Below are 19779 nucleotides of genomic sequence, written 5' to 3' on the forward strand. Positions count from 1 at the left end.
TATTGGCTGGTTAAGCACCACGGATAGAGACTGTTAGGTCCGAAAAACACTAAGAGCAGGAAAACTTCAATTAGAAAGAAAACTAGACCCAGAGCAGACATCAATACCAAAGATCATCAAATACTTATTGAACAGAAGGCTAGCCTTTTGTTCAGCTTGATTTCAGGGTCTGCCTCACAGCAATCTTGGCTTGTCATCCTGGTGCAGTTGTGTTCAGTTTTTTCTCACTTGACGGCATAGCAGTTTTTCAGAGGACTCTTATTTGCCTGGGACCTCAGCTTAGTCCTCCAGGGGCTCATGGAGCCTCCCTTTGAACCTTGTTCAGAATGCTGCTTACATCATCTTACTCTGAAACTGGTTTTCCTAGTTGCTGTCATTTTAGACCAGGAGTGGGCAAACTTTTTGGCCTGAGGGCCACATCAGGGTTCTGAAACTGTATGGAGGGCCAGGTAGGGAAGACTGTGCCTCCCCAAACAGCCTGCCCCCTATGCACCCCCTCCCACTTCCTGCCTCAGAACCCCGACCCAGCCAACCCCCCCCCAGCTCCCTGTCCCCTGACTGCCCAACCTCTATCCACACCCCCACTCCTGACAGGCCCCCTGGGACTCCCATGCCTGTCCAACCACCCCCGTCCCCTGACTGGTCCCCGGGACTCCCTGCACCTTATCCAACCCCCCCACCCCCCGCCTCTTACCATGCCACTCAGAGCACCAGGACTTGCAGCAGCATCACCCGGCCAGAGCCAGCCACACTACTACGCAGTCTAGAGCACCAGGGCAGATTGGCAGCTCTCGCAGCCCCACCACCCAGAGTGCTGGCAGCACGGCGAGCTGAGACTGTGGGGGAGGGGAAACAGCAGGGGGCTAGCCTCCCCGGCCGGGAGCTCAAGGCCCAGGCAGGGCAGTTCCACGGGCCGTAGTTTGCCCACCTCTGTTTTAGACAGAAAAGTGAGTGAGCTTCAGGTAATCTTATGGCTGAACCTCCCCATACAACATTCTATAAGGATAAGGTGGTGCTGAATCCTTACTTGAAATTCATCTCCAGTGTGACTTCTGAATCAGTCTACCTGTCTTCTTTCCTAAACCACAATTTCACACTAGATGTTCTTGGGGACTGTGCTTTTATAATGTTGACAGAACCAAACTATTCACACAGTTTCCTGCTTCGTTCTTAAGTCGGAGTTGGTCCTAAAGTCAGGCCATCTCGTCTTGGAAGATATTGAAATGGATAATACAGTGTATCTCACTTTATTACTGTTGGCTAGTGTGCCTCTCCCACTGAATATCGCTGCACATCAGGACACAAGCAACATCCTGTGTCTTCTTCAGAAATGTTCCAGTTTCCAAGATCTACAAGGTGGCAACCTGGCATAAATATTATATAAATATTGGTCAGGTGCCAAGTTTGGGAGAGGTGCACTACAATATCTCTTCCACTGATGGTAGCTGAGACTCCGCCTCATACCGTTTGGAGGGCATACTACTTGTCAGTCACCAGCGGTGGGAGCAACACTGTTACAGGCTTGAAGACAGTGGTTAACTATGGTTCTTTGAGATATTGTGGATCCCATGACCTGTACTCCATCTCCACTTTTCAGAGTCCTCTGTTATCATGGGCTTTGAATTGTGAGGGAAGTAAAGGTCAGGATGGCTGTAACTCTCCTTCATGCCCTCACATAGGGGCACAGGGTGCTGGTGCATCCCTGACAGATATTGCTATTCAGAAGAATTTTGATTTCATGCACACAGAGAGTGGGACCCATGCTGACTAAAACATTTCAGAGACCCACGGTTACTGCAGGGTAAGTAACCATTCTTTCTGTGCTCCATTGTAGATGGTTGTGATTTTTATTTCTTACTTAAAGTTGTGCACTTTGCCTGTAAACTCATCTATTTTTTGTACATCTGTGAAATTCTTAAGCTGCTAGTCTGATGCAAAGCATAAGAGATTTTTTCATTTAGTCCTAGAGTTCATTGTGCGGGGTGGAGGGACTTATACGGGTTAGGTAAACTAGAGCTGATCTGATTTTATACTCCTAATAAGTTTACCTCCAATTTGGGCATATGTGCCCTTCGTTTCAATTTAAACTTTTTGTTAATCCTTGATTTTGTGTTTAGTCTTATCATGTTTAAATCACAGGCAAAGGGTAACTAAATGCATCTGATAAATAAAAAAATAAAGGTGTTCATTCAACAAGTTATAAACCAGCTTCCTTAGTTAAATGATGAGAGAGCTTGAACTGCAAACCAAGAGTTAATTGTCTAAACTAACAGCTGTTGAGAAAGTAATACAAATCAACATCTATATCATTTATCAGTTAATCATTTCATGATAGGACTATTACTTATTGCTACATATAGCTATAACATGTATTGTATTAGAGTATTCAGTACCCAATTCCTTGTTTGTTTCTTGCAGGTTCAACATGTCAAACACAGTCCAAGAAACGTCTACAGTTGAAACTTCTTGTTCTGAAGATGCTGATATTAAGCTATCCTTCTTACCTGAAAAACTAAGGGAAAGACTGCTTCCTTTTCAGAAGAAAGGCATCTTGTTTGCACTTCAGAGAAGCGGCAGGTAAAATGCTTATATCATGGTATGCTGAAAGTAGTAATGCTGTTTTAGAAATCTGTTTCTGGAACAATTACAAAAGGCTTACAAAAACAAGTGACAGTTAAGTTTCTAAAACGTAACTTGCCTTATTTAATATATTCTATATGGCTTAAAAACAAATTTTAATTTTCTTAAAGAGTAAGTAGATAGTAATAATGCTGTATTCTTGAGCAACCCTGCAATACCAAACCAGTGTCTATATGAAGGTAAAAATCAGTAAGGACAGAAAGTTTGCTTTATACTTCTACTGAGTTCTCCAAAACTGACTATTTACTCGTTTCTGTAGTTTTTTAGGGTGGGTTTATGGGCATAGCTGAGAGCGTTCAAGAGAAAAACAGCTTGGGCAGTTGAAAGGTAGAGAGATTTTGTTGAATAAGGGCTAGTAACAAATGCATGAGCATTTCAGCTGCATTCATTTGGGGTTGGTTTAAGCAGGCTTGTGGTGACTTATGAATTGGTACTTTTCTGTTAATTCTTGTATGTGGGGGGGAAGTGAGGAATTAAGACTTTGCCTATATTTTTGTAAAATTAACCTTTAAGATATTGTAAATTGGTGAAGGAAAGTCTGGCTGAATTTTCAGATGGGCTACAACAATGGTTCTGAGCAGCTTGAACTGCTCCCCTTCATTTCCATGGAGTGTTAACTCTGAAGCATAATTATGGTAATTTAAGAGTCAAATAATTGGTAATGCTCTAGTACTGATCAAAGCATGTGTTAAAGCAGACTGACCATATTATGAAGATCTATTTAATCTACTTCAAAAGGATACCTCAGGATAGGTTGGTGGTGGAGACTAGGAGATTGCTGCCATTTATTCATATCTTGAATCATGTCCATGATAATCCATTGTGAGGGAGGTGTTACTGAGGTAGCTGGGGCCAAAGCTATCTAAGGCTATATAGTTTAAAAAGAACACTTTGAATTTTGTCTAGAAGTAAACTCTGAGTCCAGGACTGACTACAGTGTAATATGACCGTTAGAGCTATTATGGATCTCTGTGGCTTCTTATTGCCACAGAGATCCATATGCTATGTATATAATGTGTCAATGTAACAAGTACGTCCCTGGAAAGAATTAGTAGAAAAATACCCCATCCTATTTGCTATGATGACTTACAGTACAGAAGAAAAATGAAAGCTGACAGCTTGGAAGATCACTGGACATTTTTGTGAGATGTTCTGTCCCACATACCTTCAATTAATATGGCAGGCACAGGAATTCCAAGAATTTCAGTGCTCAAAGAAGTGGCATAATTTTTTTTTCTCAGTGAAACAAAGTAACTTTCTGAACTTACTGTTGCAGCATGTTTTGTTAATTTTTTACTCAAGGGCTTTTTACCATTCAATCTCACTTTAAATCTTAAACAGAACAGCACAAACATAGTAGTACCTTAAGTTCTAAGGGGTGCTTAGAAACCATTTAGTTTTTTGTGGAGGGGAAGGTATGTGCTTTCTCCCCTAATCCCTATTTTTAGTCTTTGTCCTCAAAGTTTACCATGACATGGAACCTTTGCTTGGGTCAAGCTCCCTCAGAAATTCTTCATCTTAACACTGTGCATCTGGCCAAATAGATTTAGGCCAGGTAGCAAGGAGGAAGGACAGCCCAGTAGTTAGGGTGCTAGCCTGGTACTTGAGAGATCCAGGCACAGTTCTCTGCTCTACCACAGACTTCCTGTGTCCTTCCTTAGGCAAGCCACTTGAGGTAAAGATACATTGCAATGTAAGCCTGGGTCTTTGGGACTCAAATGCTCAGGCTCAGTGTTTCTATAACCAGGGTTTGAATGTTCACACTGCATATTGACCCTAGGTTTGGAATTTCTGGACCTTGGTCTCTGACCCTTGCTCACGTGCCTGCATTGCACTACACAGATTCGAGTCAAACCAACCTATCTTAGACTTCCTATTGCTCTTCCCAGCTGCAGCCTCTCTAGCCCTTTTGTTTGTGGTACACTGTGGGAAAACTTGACTGTGCATCCCTGGCACTTTATTAGAAGTTGTCTCATCCTTCCAAGCTGTATTTTGGGTCTGCATGCTGATGGCCGCCAGAGCCAGCAACATGGAGAAGTCACTGTTGAAGAACTTGTCCTGCTTAAGCTTCATTCCCATGCCTTGAAACGGCAGATCATCCATGAGATGCTGCTGAATGTTTGAGGCCTTTTCCAACCTATCAAAAGCACCTGGAGGAGGAGGAGAACAATACAGACATAGCAGACTCCAACTGGATAATACTGCTCTGGCTGTCTGTATAGCCACTAATCAGCCTTGTGTAGACCAGCACTTCTGGAGCAGGACGACAATCACAGACTGATGACATCACATAGGTATGTGGATGTGGTACGAGCAGCAGTGGGTCCAGAACTTTCGCATGAACAAAGCCATTTTTCTGAAGGTTTGTGAGTGGCTTGCCCTGATCTTGTAACATCAGGACATATGCATGCGGGTGGCCAGGCTGAACCAGAAGTGGGTTGCTATGACCATCTAGAAGCTGGCCATGCATGACTGCTACAGGCCCATTACCAACCAGTTTGATGTTGGCAAGCCAACTCTGTAGGCTGCAGCAGTTTGAGGTGATCAGTAGTGTGATTTACTCAAAAAGGTGATGAGCATAAACAATGTCCTTGAAGTAATTGCCAGTTTTGAAAGAATGAGGTTTCACAACTGTGCCGGGTTCATTGATGGGACCTTGCCCTTCTCTAGGAGCACATAAATACATAGACTGCAAAGGTTACTACTCCATTGTTATGCAGTCTCTGGTCAGCCACAGAGGCCGATTTATGGACACCAACATGTGCTGCACAGGAAAAGTTCACAATGCCAGTGTTTTCTACCAATCAGGAGTCTGCCTTCATGGACAGGCCAGGATGCTAGTCCCGTCAAATGACACTATCATAAATGTTACTCTAGGAAACCACACATAATTCCTTTTGCCTTGGCTTACAAAACCATATCCTGATCTCAGAGGCCCTGGCAAAAGACAGTTTAACTATACCCTCAGTAGGTATAGAATGGTGGCTGTGCATTTAGCAAATTGAAATCCGTTCTGGCATGGTTTGCAGAAACATTTGGATTCCCATGTCATCAATGCTGTCCATGTTATTGTGGCTAGCTGTGCTCTTCGGTCTTTGTAAAGCCGAAGAAGAGTCATTTGCACTTGAGTGGACCTGTGACATCAGTGGTTTGCTGAACCGGTACAGTCAGACAGAAAGTACACGTGTCACAAATGGAGCAGGATGCACCATGTGCAACAGAAATCTGAGATTCTTAGTCCATAATGTAGGCACACAAGCATGGACCAATGGAAGAGGGAGACAAGTATGTTTATGAATGTATTTGTATAGCATTGTCAGTAATAAATGATGTGCTATTGCTGTATACTCTGAGTGGGATGGGGATGTGATTATCATGAATTTTTACTTATGAATGAAATGACTGCCTGGGCAGTGGAGGGAAATGAAGGTTTGTGTGTTGTGAACTGGATTTTCGTTATGGATTCATCTCGAAAGATGTATTGAAAAATTGTTTCAATACAACTTCCCAAGTATGCCTTTTCATGTCCATCATTATTCTTTGCGATACACACACACACACGATGTGAAGCAGTGATGTAATAAATGTTCTTAATGAAACAAAATCCTTTATTTGTTAACATGTCTGTATTATAAAAAAACAATATTAAAGAATTGACAGGCAGGCCAGCGGCCATGAAAACACCAAAACCAATAATAAAATAAAGTGCATAACAAACATTGAACAGTACAAAATAATTAAACCAGTGAAAACAAATAATACCCCTACTACTCCGCCCCCCCCCCCCCCCCGTTATCTTTCCTTCTTTGCAATGTTTTTTTGCATGCACTTGGTGCTGCAGCGGTGGAGAACTGCAGGAGGTACACTTGCCCTTGCCAACTAGCATTCACTCCTGTTTGTGTAGGTCATCCAACATTATATTGTCCAATGTGTTCCTGGTCTGCAGGAGATGGTATTGTGGAGGGGACTCAGGATGTAGTTCATATGGAGCAGGAGTCTAGCCTCTTGTTGCCATTAATGTAAGCAGCCTCTCAAACAGGTCTTTTTGCTGCACTCTCTTCTCCCTGCAAGTAATTTCCCTGCTCCAGAATCCGCACAGGAAGTCTCTCATCATATTCTGCAGCCTCTGTGCTTTTCCACTTGCTGTGAATCCTTCTCCCTTTGGTAGCTACTTGTTGGCTATGTCCAGGATGTCCATTGTAAGGTCATAATGGACATGCTTCCTCTTTGACTACTCCATAATAGTGTGAAACCCACTCCTGTTGGACTGCTGAGGTGAAGGGGTCTGAAGACAGACAGACAATACAGTGGCGCCAGGGCTTCTGACGCACTAGGCGGACGGCCATTTCGCCGCCCCTCCACGGGTCCGGTGGACCTACCGCAGTCATGCCGGCGGACAGTCTGCTGCTGGAAAGGCTCCGGTGGAGCTGCCGCAGTGATGCCGGCGGGTGGTCTGCTGGTCTAAAGGCTCCGGTGGATCTGCCGCAGGCGTGACTGCGGTAGGTCCGCCGGAGCCTTTAGATCAGCAGACTGTCCGCCGAAATGACTGCGGCAGCTCCACTGGAGCCTTTCCAGCAGCAGACTGTCCGCCGGCATGACTGCAGTAGGTCCACCGGACCCGTGGAGGGGCGGCGAAATGGCCGTCCGCCTAGGCATGACTGCGGCAGCTCCACCGGACCGTCTGCTGGCATGACTGCGGTAGGTCCACCAGACCCGCGTGCCATCCCCCCACCCCCCAGCAAAATAGCGCCCCCCAAAAATTCTGGCGCCCTAAGCCATTGCCTAGGTCGCCTAAATGGTAGCGCCGGCCCTGCTGGGTACAGCTAACTTACGTTACCGCCTGCTCAGATTCCATCTGCCTATGGACTACATGCAAATTCATGACAACATTGACTCTCAGAAAGCTGCATAGTGAGTACCCCTGCTTCCCCAGCACAATTCTGGATTGCATACACCTCACCCTCTGTATTTCAGGCAATGATTTAGTCACCCATACGCTATATTTTCCCCCTCCCCCAATACAGTTTACAGCAGGGTTGTTAACAGTTTGGCAGACTTATACAGTGCGCCGTACTAAAAGGGAAGGCAAATTAATGATCTGAATTGAAACACCCCAGCACATCCTTGTAAGAATGTGCAAGTACACCTCTACCTCGATATCATGCGACCAGGTATAACACAAATTAAGATATAATGGGGTAAAGCAGTGCTCTGGGGGGGTGGGGCTGCGCACTCCGGTGGATCAAAGCAAGTTCGATATAATGCGGTTTCACCTATAATGCGGTAAGATTTTTTTGGCTCCTAAGGACAGCGTTATATCGAGATAGAGGTGTATCTAATAAAATTTTTCACTGTAAATAGATTCATAGATTAGATTCTAGGGTCAGAAGGGACCAATGTGATCATCTAGTCCGACCCCCTGCACAAAGCAGGCCACAGAACCCTACTCATCCACTTCTATAACAAACCCCTAACCTATGCCTGAGTTACTGAAGTCTTCAAATTGTGGTCTGAAGACCTCAAGCTGCAGAAAATCCACCAGCAAGTGACCCATGCCCCACGCTGCAGGGGAAGGTGAAAAACCTCCAGGGCCTCTGCCAATCTGCCCTGGAGGAAAATTCCTTCCCGACCCTAAATATGGCGATCAGCTAAACCCTGAGCATGTGGGCAAGACTCACCAGCCAGCATTTAGCAAAGAATTCTCTGCAGTCACTCAGATCCCATCCCATCCAACATCCCATCACCAACCACTGGGCATACTTACCTGCTGATAATCAAAGATCAATTGCCAAAATTAAGCTATCCCATCATACCATCCCTTCCATAAACTTATCAAGCTTAGTCTTAAAGCCAGATATGTCTTTTGCCCCCACTACTCCCCTTGGAAGGCTGTTCCAGAACTTCACTCCTCTAATGGTTAGAAACCTTCATCTAATTTCAAGTCTAAACTTCCTAGTATCCAGTTCGTGTGTCTACATTGGTACTAAGCTTAAATAATTTCTCTCCTTCCCTAATATTAATCCCTCTGATATATCTATAAAGAGCAATGCTTGTTTAACTGTGCTTCCTGTTATATTTTGAATTCCACATAGTGTTTGTGGGGGTGGGAGCAATGCCAAGGCTTTGGCATACATTCCACTGTTAGGGGATAAACACTGCTACCCGCAGCTTGTAATAATAGCATAGGGTCAAAAGCTGGAAATCCCTCCCATTTTTATATTAATAACAAACATGGAATCAGACACTTACAAGGCTATTTTTGCCTTTTCCATTTCTGCTGCCCTTTTCTTGGTGGGCTGCTCCTCTAAGGTTTAAACAGCTTCTCCAAGTATGGATCCAGAATGTGCTGCAGCTGTTAGAATCAGGGGTCAGAACATCACTATCCCCCACTGATCAGACTGTCATGAACCTCTGGGGGCTCAAAGCAGTGCTCAGCACCCAATAAAGGGTCTCGTAAAAGAGGCAGAATGATGGGGAGTTTCCTGAGGTGCAGTTTTGATCCCTGGCTTTCTGATAGTCACTCAAGCTGCTTAATCTGCTCCTTGCGCTGGTCAAGGATCTGTTTAATCCCCAACGCTTGCTAGCTTGTCTGCTATTTATTGAGTACACCTGATTATTTCTGGTACTCTTACCAAAGTTGAATGTCTTGCCTGTCTTGCACTAGAGATTTATAAGAATCTAACTGTGGTCTTGTGACCAGACAGCGGCATTCTTGGCAAAGGACTTCTTGCTGGTGGCCTTAGCTAATGCAGGAGACCATTCCCTCTGTTGACGGTGCATGAAAACGCCGCCAGAATAAAATGGAAGGGTTAAATGCCAAGCAGCTGTTCCTGCACCCAGGTGGGTTGCTTCCTTTTCCTGGCCTTTCCGTTTGTCTAGCCTTGGAATCGAAAGGCCAAGAAACACTTTAGGATAGCGTGGCGGACTCTCCCAATACAAGTCTTAGGACCCAGGCCTGAGCTGCATCCACAATGCAACATGATGCCATGTAGACCCAAGTGCCAGTGGAACTTGGGCTCAGACCCACCTTCCTTGGTAGATCTTAGAGCCTGGATCCTGAGGGCTTTCGAGCCTGAGTTAGGCAAATTTGGCTGTAAACGAAAGGGGAGGTGGGCTTGAGCCTGGGCTTACATTGCAGTGTAGATATATCCTTGATATCTCTGTTCCTCAGTTCCCCAACTGTAAAATGAGGACAATTAGTAGTACTTCCCTACTTCACAATGATATTGTGAGGATAATCACATTAAAAAATCATGAGGCGCTCAGACTACAGTAGTTGGGCTCTATAAATGCCTTCCATAGACATTTGAGATCTGTAATTGCATTTCTTCATAATAGGGCTGTGCACTCACTAGCTAAGAAGGCAATTTCACTTAAATGGATTTCTAATAACTTTGAAGTAAAATGATGTTCAAAATTACAAAACATTGTCTGATTAATCATACTTGCTTCTTTTTTCCCCTCAGTACGTTATGTAATTCTGTTTAATGTTAATTAGAGTTACTTGTGTATATTTGAGGGAAGCATAAGCTCTTTGGAATCTTATACTGAATGTGATGCATGGTTGCCTCAAGGAAACTTGAAAAATCTTCACCTTATTTTTTATTAATCAGTTAACTGTCTTCCCCATTTTTTTTCTTTTAGATGCAGTATTTGCCTAGACCGAATATCTAATGTTCTTCTGATTTATTGGAATAGGTTCTTCTTTTAAACCCAGATATAATATTGTCGATAATATAATGTAGGATGTATAGAGGGGGGTGTTTTCTCAGCCTAACTTTAATTGGTAGAAATCAGTATGCTGACAAATACAGTATTGTTTGGGGTGTGAGAGAGAGGATATGCTCTGTGATGTAGTGAAAGTGAAGTAAACTCTTAAGGTAGAGCAGTCTGAGGTGATGTAAAATCCATAGATTGCTGAGAGAGATTGGCATCCAGTCAGGAAGCAAGACTATCTACAACTATTTTCCTTCCCTTCAACTGAAACGTGCAACCCTTTATGAACTATTCTCTACTGGAGCTTGTGCTTAATTTATTCCCACTGCTACTTTTAATTTCAAAATGTGTAATAGAAAAGAAGGAGCATTTCAGAATTAAGAATGAAAGCAAATTAATACCATACAGAATATCAATGGTAGTTTGTGTGCTGTGCAAAAATCAAATAGGCTGAAGTACTTCTGTTTTGTCAAATCAGTTAGAATGCTGAGAACCACAGTAGTTGAAAAAAGCTTTTTTTTTTTTTGTTTTTTGTTTGTTTGTTTTTTTGAATAGCCAAAATGAGGTGAGGAAGAATGGTTTTCTTCCCAATCTTTATACTTGCAAACCACCATACTGAGTATATTAGATAAAATAATATTGACTCATTCCTCCTTTGCAACAAACTTTGTATTACTAAAAATGCAATCTTAATCTTGTGTGGGTGGATCTGTATTTTACAGATACTCAGACTGAATTCTTAAATCTGAGTTCTCTATCGGTTAATGTAAATAAATTATTTGACTTTAAAAAGCCATTTTTGGTCACTTGAACACCATCAAATGTAATTACCACTTCTTAAACTGAATGTTTTTTTTTTTCTCTCTTTTTATTAAATCAAAATATACCCAACTCATTAAAAAAAATTCTTTTAACTTTGCAAATTCTGTGCAAAGAATGGGTGAGCTACTCAGCTTTACAAAATTTATTGCAATTCAGGCTTACTGCAATAAAGGAAAACCAAGGTTTTCCTTTATGATGAGAGTATTGGTGGGGTGAGGGAGAGGCTTGAAACAAACACGATTTAAAGTGAGTCTCTCATATGAGAGAAATTTTATAGATAATTTGCTGTTGGCATCACTCTAGAAGCTTCAGGTAAAGATGGAAGGTTTTTAAGGTAGGAAAAGGATCTATACAGTGCACTATGGAGTTGCTCAGTCTTCAGGACTTCACAGGAAACTGGGAATCCATGAATAGAGCCTCTCAACAGTATATATTTGTGTTTATTGTGAAGGTGTTTCAGATGCTGAGATTGAGTCATCATGTTTACTGGGCCCCAGAACAGCAAAATGTAGAAGTCTGTTTTAACTGGCAGGCATGAAGCACTCAGGCTAAGAATTGTCCTTTTAACATCTTTCTCTTTTGTAAGTCTTGCTACTCAAGGCTCATACCCTGCTTCTGTTACCAAACTAAGCTCTCACTTTCCTTTTTCCATTTAGCACTGACTGGAGAGAGTCTGTTTTTAGCTCCCTCAGAGATGCCTCCTTACTTCTCAGTTTGCTTAATTCAGTCTTAAAAATAAAATAACTCTATAACTTCATGAGCCTGAAGGCCAGGAATATAAATTTTAGAATGTTTCTCTTTTATTGTTTAAATATTTACCAAGAAGTATTGAGCAGAGCTTTGACAGGCTTTTACAGGTTAAATACAGATTTATAATTAGCTGTAAATCAATGCACCACACTTGTAGTCTATTTAATTTAAATGTACACAAGTAACGCAGCCACAGCCTAGGTATGTCTACACCTACTCTATTTTCAAAAAGAGGATCTGAGGCACTTCCATTAATGTCTGAAGTCCAAACAAAAATAAACTAAATTCCTACAGTTCTTTGATTACCTGTCTCTCCAAAGATATTTCCAAATACACCTGATAACATGCACCAGAACAGGTATGAGACTAAGCTTTCTCTATACAAAAATGCCTGCCTACATGGATATTTACAACTGGTTACAACACATTTGTGGCCCAATGATCCTCTCACACTGTTTTTATTTTTTCTGGCCTGTATAGAAAATATTACAGCCATGTTAAGAGAACTGTAGTATAGTCCTATGCCCTTTGTGTTGGCTGGAGATGAGCAGCTAATGAAGCTTCGCCTCACTTACTAAATCTGTTGGAGAGAAGGAGAAAAAAACATGTTAGCTAGCACTTAGTAAAAAGTCTAATGTAGACAAGACAGTGCATTCTGTTGTGTACTAACCTGGGTGAGGAAAAGCTTAGACTTTTACCAGTTTAGCTCATGTTAAAGGCAGCATGCTGTGTAAATTAGACTTTAAAGATGTTATGTAGCATGTGTTAGCCAACGCGCTCTAGCATCGCACATTTAATCCTAGCCTAGGCAAAGCCATAGAGTACATCCGTGCTAGGAAAGGAAGTGTTTTTACCTTACCATATGTTAGCTAGCATGAGATGAAATCCTAATGAAAACAAGGCAATTTGTAGCTTTCACATGTGTTAGCAGGCTGAGTTAAACATTAGGAGGTAAGCTTTGCAAGCTAACTTGTTAAAACTACAACTTCCCTTGTCTGCACTGTTTTTTTCAAAATATACCTTTCTCCTAGTGTAGGTGTGGCACTGCACCCCATATTCTTCACAGTGATATGATATGATTATAGCATAATTATGATGCATTTTATACAAGATAAGTCATATGAGGTATCATTGAGAAAGTTATGATTTGATGAATATGATCATCCTATTTGTATGAATATATCATTTTTGTATCTGAACTTATGAATATTGACTATGTATGTCTGTTTCAAATGTAGTTACACCTGGGTAACACCCACTAGGTAAGATGCTTTCAGTCTAAATAGCTAGGGGGCGGAGGGCCTATTCAGGGTAATGAGCCATTAGAAAGAACAATAGGCCTTAGGAGAAGCTTATCTCCCACCTGGTGAGCCTGTCTGAGAACACTCCAGATGGCCTGTAAATTAATGGCTGCTATGTCTCTAGAAGGACATGTGACCAGATCACACATCTCTGGATTCCATCTTGAGATGTCAGTATTTTTCCACAAACCAGTCTGGAAACCAAGTTTTGAAACAAAGGGTTCCCACCATATGCTAAAGCTATATAAGGCAGAGACTGACTGACATCATCTGTGGTTCTTCACTCCCCACACAAGAAGACTTCTGGAAACACCTGAGGAACAAAGACTGAACTGGGGGAAGTGCTGGACCCAGGCTAAAGGGATTTCTAGCCTGTGTATGAAATACCTGGGGATTCCAACCTACAAAGCAAGCACAGCTTGTGCCTTAAGAATCTACAAGTGTACCTGTATCATCAATTAGGGTGAGAGATTGGATATGAATAGCAGATTATCTAATATATTAAGATTAGTTTGCGTTTTGTTTATTTGCTAGGTAATCTGCTTTGATCTGTTTGCTATCCCTTATAAACACTTCAGATCTTTCTTTTGTAGTTAATACAGTCAAACCTCACAATAACGCGCCCCCGCTATAACGCGAAATTGCATATAACGCAATCATAGGTTGGCTCCCCTTTAAGGCATAACACAGTACTGTATCAGTGGTCCCAAACACCATGGCAGGGGAGAGAAGCTGCAGCCGCGCGCCTGCCGGGGACAGAGAACTCCAAGGCTGCTGTCGCTGGTGCTCTCTGTCCCCAGCAGGCGTGGGGCCACAGCTTCTCTCCGGCTTCTCCAGGGCTGGGAGCGCCGGTGCTCTCTGTCCCTGGCAGGCACAGGGCCGCGGCTTCTCTCCGGCTTCAAGAGGAGCCGCAGCCCTCCACCTGCCGGGAACAGAGAGCACCGGTGCCCACAGCCCCGGTTCTCTGACCCTGGCAGGCAGGGGGCCGTGGCTCCTCTCCCCTGCTGGGGTGCACAAGGGGCGCTAGGCAGCACACATCAATGCACTGCATTGGGGACCACTGACAAACTGACTGGTTTGAAACTCTGCTATACCACGACCCCGCATTTAGCGCGATGGAAGTTTTTGGACCCTAAACATCGCGTTATAGTGGGGTTTCACTGTACATTTATTTTATGTGTTAATCTAAGCCAGTGCATTTGGAGTGAAGTGCATGGAAAGGTTAGCTCAAGGCATGGGGGCTATTGCATATTCCTCTCCTCATTGGCTGGGGAGAGTGAACTCTGTGAGCTTACGCTGTACAGTTTGCTGTGCAGCGCAGGATGGTATAATTTTGGGTTTATACTCCAGAGGGGGTACGTGCTTGGGGAGCTGGGAGTTGCCTTGGTTGTAGCCTTTCTATGCAGGGTTTGGTCAGAGAGCCTGCATGTAACTGCAGCTGGGTGTGTCCCTACTTGTGTGAATGTTGTGTGGAAGTGTAGGACTAGGAGCGAGTCTGCAGCTTGCCACCACAGCACAATGAGAGAGGGAGCCCAGGATGGTGGGTCAGAGGGGTCACTGGTACCCCAGTTCCAGGTGGCACCCTGGGGTGAACCTGTCACAGTAGGCATGATCTCCATCTGTTGGAAGTATATAGCATAGCTAAGAGCTGTACCTGCTGACTGAATACCTATTCAGTCCCCTTTGCTGCTGCTAAAACTTTAGACTGAGTAGGAGTATTCCAGGAGCAATGCAAGGGACTTCGTGTAGGACAACTGAGGGAGGGGGAGTGAGGAGCTGGCCAGCCTGTAATTCAGAGTTTGGGGTCTGTGACCTCATGAGGACAAACAAAAAGTTGAAGGGGGTTGATTATTCAGCAACAGCAAGGGAGCAGTGGTGGGAGTTGTGGCAAAGGAGCTATTGTGTGTGTGGGAGGGCAGTGTTTCAGGCTGGACACATTTATTTGGTATGAGGACGGGAAGATACCCTTATCTGTTAGCTGTTTATTTGGGAGATCAGAAGTTACTTGGTGGGAGATGTGATTTTTTGGGGGGAGGGGGTGAGAAGGAATTGGTAGGGTGGATGGAGTATCTAATTTTGAGCCCCAACACTTAGCTTGGGTACTGGCTGCCCCTTTTAGAATTATCATAGTCCTTTTACTAATTATTCCTTTAAGTAACAAATTCGAAATCATAATAGGATTCATATATAGAGAGAGTTTATATACACAATTGCTTTGTTTCCTGGCTAAGAATATATTAATGCATCCCAGCTATAAGCAAAGATTAAATGGTTTTTCATCCACAGGCACACTTTTTCCCCAGATGCACTTAGGAAGAATGAACTCTCATCTCTTGGAGGCATTCTTCTGAAATAGAATCTTTAGAAACCCTTACAAATATTAGTCCTGCGTATGGAATTCCCACTGAAGCCAGTGGGGATACCTGCAAGTCTTTTCTGTGTAGATTGGACCTATTACTGTTTTCCTTACCTAGTACAATCGCCCAGGTACGCTAACTTTTTTTGTAATTAGAGAGTCTCAATGCTAATGGCTGGAGGGGTGAAAACATTATCTGAGGCCATGGCTACACTGGCACTTTACAGCGCTGCAACTTTCGCGCTCAGGGGTGTGAAAAAACACTCCCCTGAGCGCTGCAAGATACAGCGCTGTAAAGCCTCAGTGTAATCAGTGCTGCAGCGCTGGGAGTGCAGCTCCCAGCGCTGCAAGCTACACCCGTAAGGGATGTAGTTTACGTGCAGCGCTGGGAGAGCTCTCCCAGCGCTGGCGCTCCGACTACACTCACACTTCAAAGCGCTGCCGCGGCAGCGCTCCTGCAGCAGCGCTTTGAAATTTCAAGTGTAGCCATACCCTGAGTTGCTCTATTTGCTGGCAGATTCCTTGCTTTGAAGTGCTTGCTGTCTCACGTAGATGTATGGCTTACTGTATTTTGTAGAAACATCCAGAGATCCCAACTGAGATTGGGACCAGATTGTGATAGACACTGTACAAATGCATAGTGAGAGAAAAGTACACAGCAGTTAAACACCCAAGGCTGGTCCAGGTCAGCTGACTTGTGCTTGTTTGCAGGCTGTAGATTGTAGATTAGATGTTCGGGCTTGGGCTGGAGCCTGAGCTTTGGGACCCCAGAGCTTGGGCTCCAATCCAACCCTGAATATCTACATTACAATTGTATAGCCCCATGAGCCCAAGTCAGTTATCCTGGACCAGCTGTGGCCATGCTGCCGGTCTTTTATTTGAGTTTAGACATACCCAGAGAAGCTAAATGACTTGCCTGAGGTTACACGTCAAGCCAGTGGCAGAGAAGAGAATAGAAATTAGTCTCCCAACCCACTGCTCTATGCAGTAGACCACATTGTCTCAAGTATTTTAACTGTGCTATATGATGGTTGGAACACAACAAAGTTGTTGTAAGTAGGTGCTCCAACACTGCTGCAAGTATAGACAGGATCTTAAACTAAATGAGCGCTACAGAAAATGAGAACTTCCTGTTTTTCATCCCCAACAAAGAAGGGAGCGTGAGAGGTTAACATTGAGGTACTCTCTGATTACAAAAAAATTAGTGTACCTGGCTGATCTTGCTAAGTAAGGAAACTCAGTAGCAGGTCCAGTCTACACAGAGAAAGTGTGCAAGTATTCCCATTGACTTAAGTGGGAATTCCACATGTAGGACTAGGTCTGCTATTTGTAAGGGTTTCTAAAGATTCTTCCTCAACAGAATGAACACAAGAGATCTGGATCAACTGCATCTATGGGGTAAGTGTGTCTATGGATAAGAACCCATTTGATTTTTGCTTATAGCTTAGATGCATTGATATATTCTTGGCCAGGAAGCAAAGCATATGTATACACAAACTCTGTCTCTGTGAATCACATTAGGATGTCTAATTTTGGTTTGTTTATTTAGTCAAACTAGGATTCACTTTTAATCACAGAAATCAGTTTGATTTTAAAGAAATTCAACAAAGTGGTTTCCTCCAAAGCCCTATTCTCAAGGCAGTGAGCTGTCATCAAGCTTGAAAGACTTGTAGGGTCTTCCAGCCCCGTACAAAATTTTTTAAATATTTCAGCTTTTTAAAGGTATATCTTCATTGTGCATTTTATGAAGAACTGATTCTTGTCTCTTTGCTCTGGGGTTTTGTCAGCACTCTGGCCAGTCACTAGTCAGGATGCTTGGGACAGGGAACAGTTTGTAGCTCTATCAGTGTCCCAGAAAGTTTGATGGAAGTGAGAAGGATGAGTTGAACAAGCTGAGCAAGGGCTTAATTTCAGTTTTCACATAAGGGAACTTTGAAAAAGGAGGTATAGCTTCAGACTTTGCCTTTCTCCACCCTATGAGACCAACAGGATACAGGGGAGGGAGGAGGCCAACCTGCTCAGTGAGGGCCTAAGCTCTAATGAAGTCAGCAGCTGATGGTCTGGGGTAGATAGTGGCTTGGGAGCACCTCTTCTTCCTCTTATTCAGTGATTCCATAGTACAGAGTGTCTGAGAGGAGGAGGTAATAATAGTATGTTTGCAATGCATTATAAACCTGCATCTGTGGGACCTGGGCTTTGTGTCCAAGCCTGCACTGTAATCCTAGGCTTGCAGTTGCTAGACCTGGATCTCACAACCATGCTGGCGCACCCATTCTGCATTATTCTGACCACCTGAATCAGGTCTGCATCTTGAGCTGTGTTCATAGTGCAATGTAACAGGCCTTGGCCCTATGTCACAGTTGGACTCAGGCTCTCATCACCCCACCACCACCGCTAGAAGTGTCCTGGGTCCTGAGTGCTTGCTGATTCAAGTCTGACCTGTGTGTGGATGGACGTTAGGCTTGGGTGCAAATGTGAATCAGAGCCTAGGCTTACTGTGCAGTGTAGAAATGCCCTGTGGGGCCAAAACAACTCTGGGTGGAAGGAAAAGCAGCAAATTGCATTATTTTAGGATGGGGATTGTATTTGGTGGTTCTGTCTACTATTCTGTTTTGTTATTGCCACTGACTGGATTGGTATGAGAGAATTAAAATGGTAACTTCTTCCTAACACAATTATTATATATCCTTCCTTTGAAAAAAGTGTATTTGATTTCCCTGTTCTCTTCTCTCCCCTCCCCTCCTCTCCAGTCTAAAATTAAATTGCATCCGAATGTATTGTGTGATCTGAACATGTCAGTGGTTAATTGCTATCTAATAAGGTGTACAAAGCACCTCACTACATGATTAATAGTAGCTATCATGAAAACTGTCAGTCTGTGATTTACCCTCATTAGTTAACATTGCTTTTCCTATTGTCATGCATAAGAGACATGCTACTATTTTGTTCCCCCATTGACAGTTTGGCAGAACACTTTGTTTTAATTTTATTGTCTGTAAGAGGAGGAGACCTGTAGGTGTAGGCCCCGGGGCTGGGGAGAGGGGAAAGAGGCCTCTCTCCCCACCGGGGGATGGGATGGGGAGAAAGAGGCCTCTTTCCCCGCTGCAGCCCTGAATGCCCTAAGCTCCCCCATCACTGCCCGCCACCTACCCCCTATTTCCCCTCCCCACCCTACACATCCTCCAGGCCCACCCAGTGATCAGCTGCCAAAATCTTTGGAACCGATTCCCTACCGGGTCTTAGGCAGCACAGCTCTGGCGGCTGAAGGACCCGCCACCGAAGACCCAGTAGGGAACTGCCCAGTGAGTACATCCCCCACCCATGTCCTGCCCCCCTCAGAAACAGCAACTCATAACCCCGTCCACTCCTTGTCCCCTGACCACTCCTTCCCGAGACCCCCAACCCTAACTGCCTCCCAGGACCCCACCCTCTGCCCAACTTGCCCTGCTTCCTGTCCCCTGACTGCCCCGACTCCATCCACCACCACCCCGACAGACCCTTGGACCTCCCACGCGGCGCCTACCCAACCCCCCCCTTCTCCATCCCCACCGTCCCCCCAGAACCTCTGCCCGATCCAACTCCCCCAACCAGCCCCAGCCTCTTACCCCCGCCGTGGCCAGGCCCAGGGTCGGGGCTGGGCTGGAGCCGGGCAGCACTACACGACCAGAATTGGGGCTGGGGCTGGGGCCAGGCAGCGGCTGGAACCGGGCCAGGCCGCATGGCGCCTGGAGTCCTCCTTGTGTCCCGCTCCAGCTCACCTGCAGGAAGCTCTGCTTCCCATGAATCAGCTGATTGGCGGGAAGAAGGGGAGGGGGAAGAGAAGCTGGGGGGAGTGTCAGGGGAGGAGGCGGAACTAGGTGAGCTGGGGCCGGGAGCAGGGCAGGGAGCTGCCAGAGATTTTGTTAAATTTAAAAACCCTTTTAGAACTGGGACAACCAGTTCTAAAAGGGCTTCTAAATTTAACAACCGGTTCCCGCGACTGGGCCCAACTGTGGCTACGCCCCTTTGTGTTGTGTGCACACCTGTACTAATCAGGTGTGTGGCCCTTGGTGGCCTCTTGAGCGGTGGTGCACGTGCACACCTTAAGAGGGAACACAAATGTACATGTTTTACTTTTTTGTGTAGTTTCCTGGCATTTATTTGAAGAGTTGTATGTTGCTGGAAATCAGTCTTGTGTCTGAAAATTAGACCACC

The 19779-nt window shown here is 44.4% G+C and overlaps 1 protein-coding gene across 4 annotated transcripts in view; it reads left to right on the forward strand.

The window, feature by feature from the left end:
- The window catches only part of ZRANB3 (zinc finger RANBP2-type containing 3), a 125201-nt gene that overhangs the window by 6686 nt on the left and 98736 nt on the right, over positions 1–19779 (forward strand). For 2 of the 4 annotated variants that reach the window (XM_050915985.1, XM_050915984.1), the window contains exon 2: positions 2419–2577. In XM_050915985.1, the coding sequence (XP_050771942.1) occupies positions 2426–2577 (152 nt within the window). In that variant the 5' untranslated portion in view covers positions 2419–2425. Of the gene's footprint in view, positions 1–1643; positions 1802–2418; positions 2578–19779 lie in introns of those variants that run through there. The other 2 variants (XM_050915981.1, XM_050915982.1) reach the window with 2 other exon arrangements.

The sequence above is a fragment of the Gopherus flavomarginatus genome, chromosome 10, assembly GCF_025201925.1.
Source record: "Gopherus flavomarginatus isolate rGopFla2 chromosome 10, rGopFla2.mat.asm, whole genome shotgun sequence".
Classification (NCBI taxonomy): domain Eukaryota; kingdom Metazoa; phylum Chordata; order Testudines; family Testudinidae; genus Gopherus; species Gopherus flavomarginatus.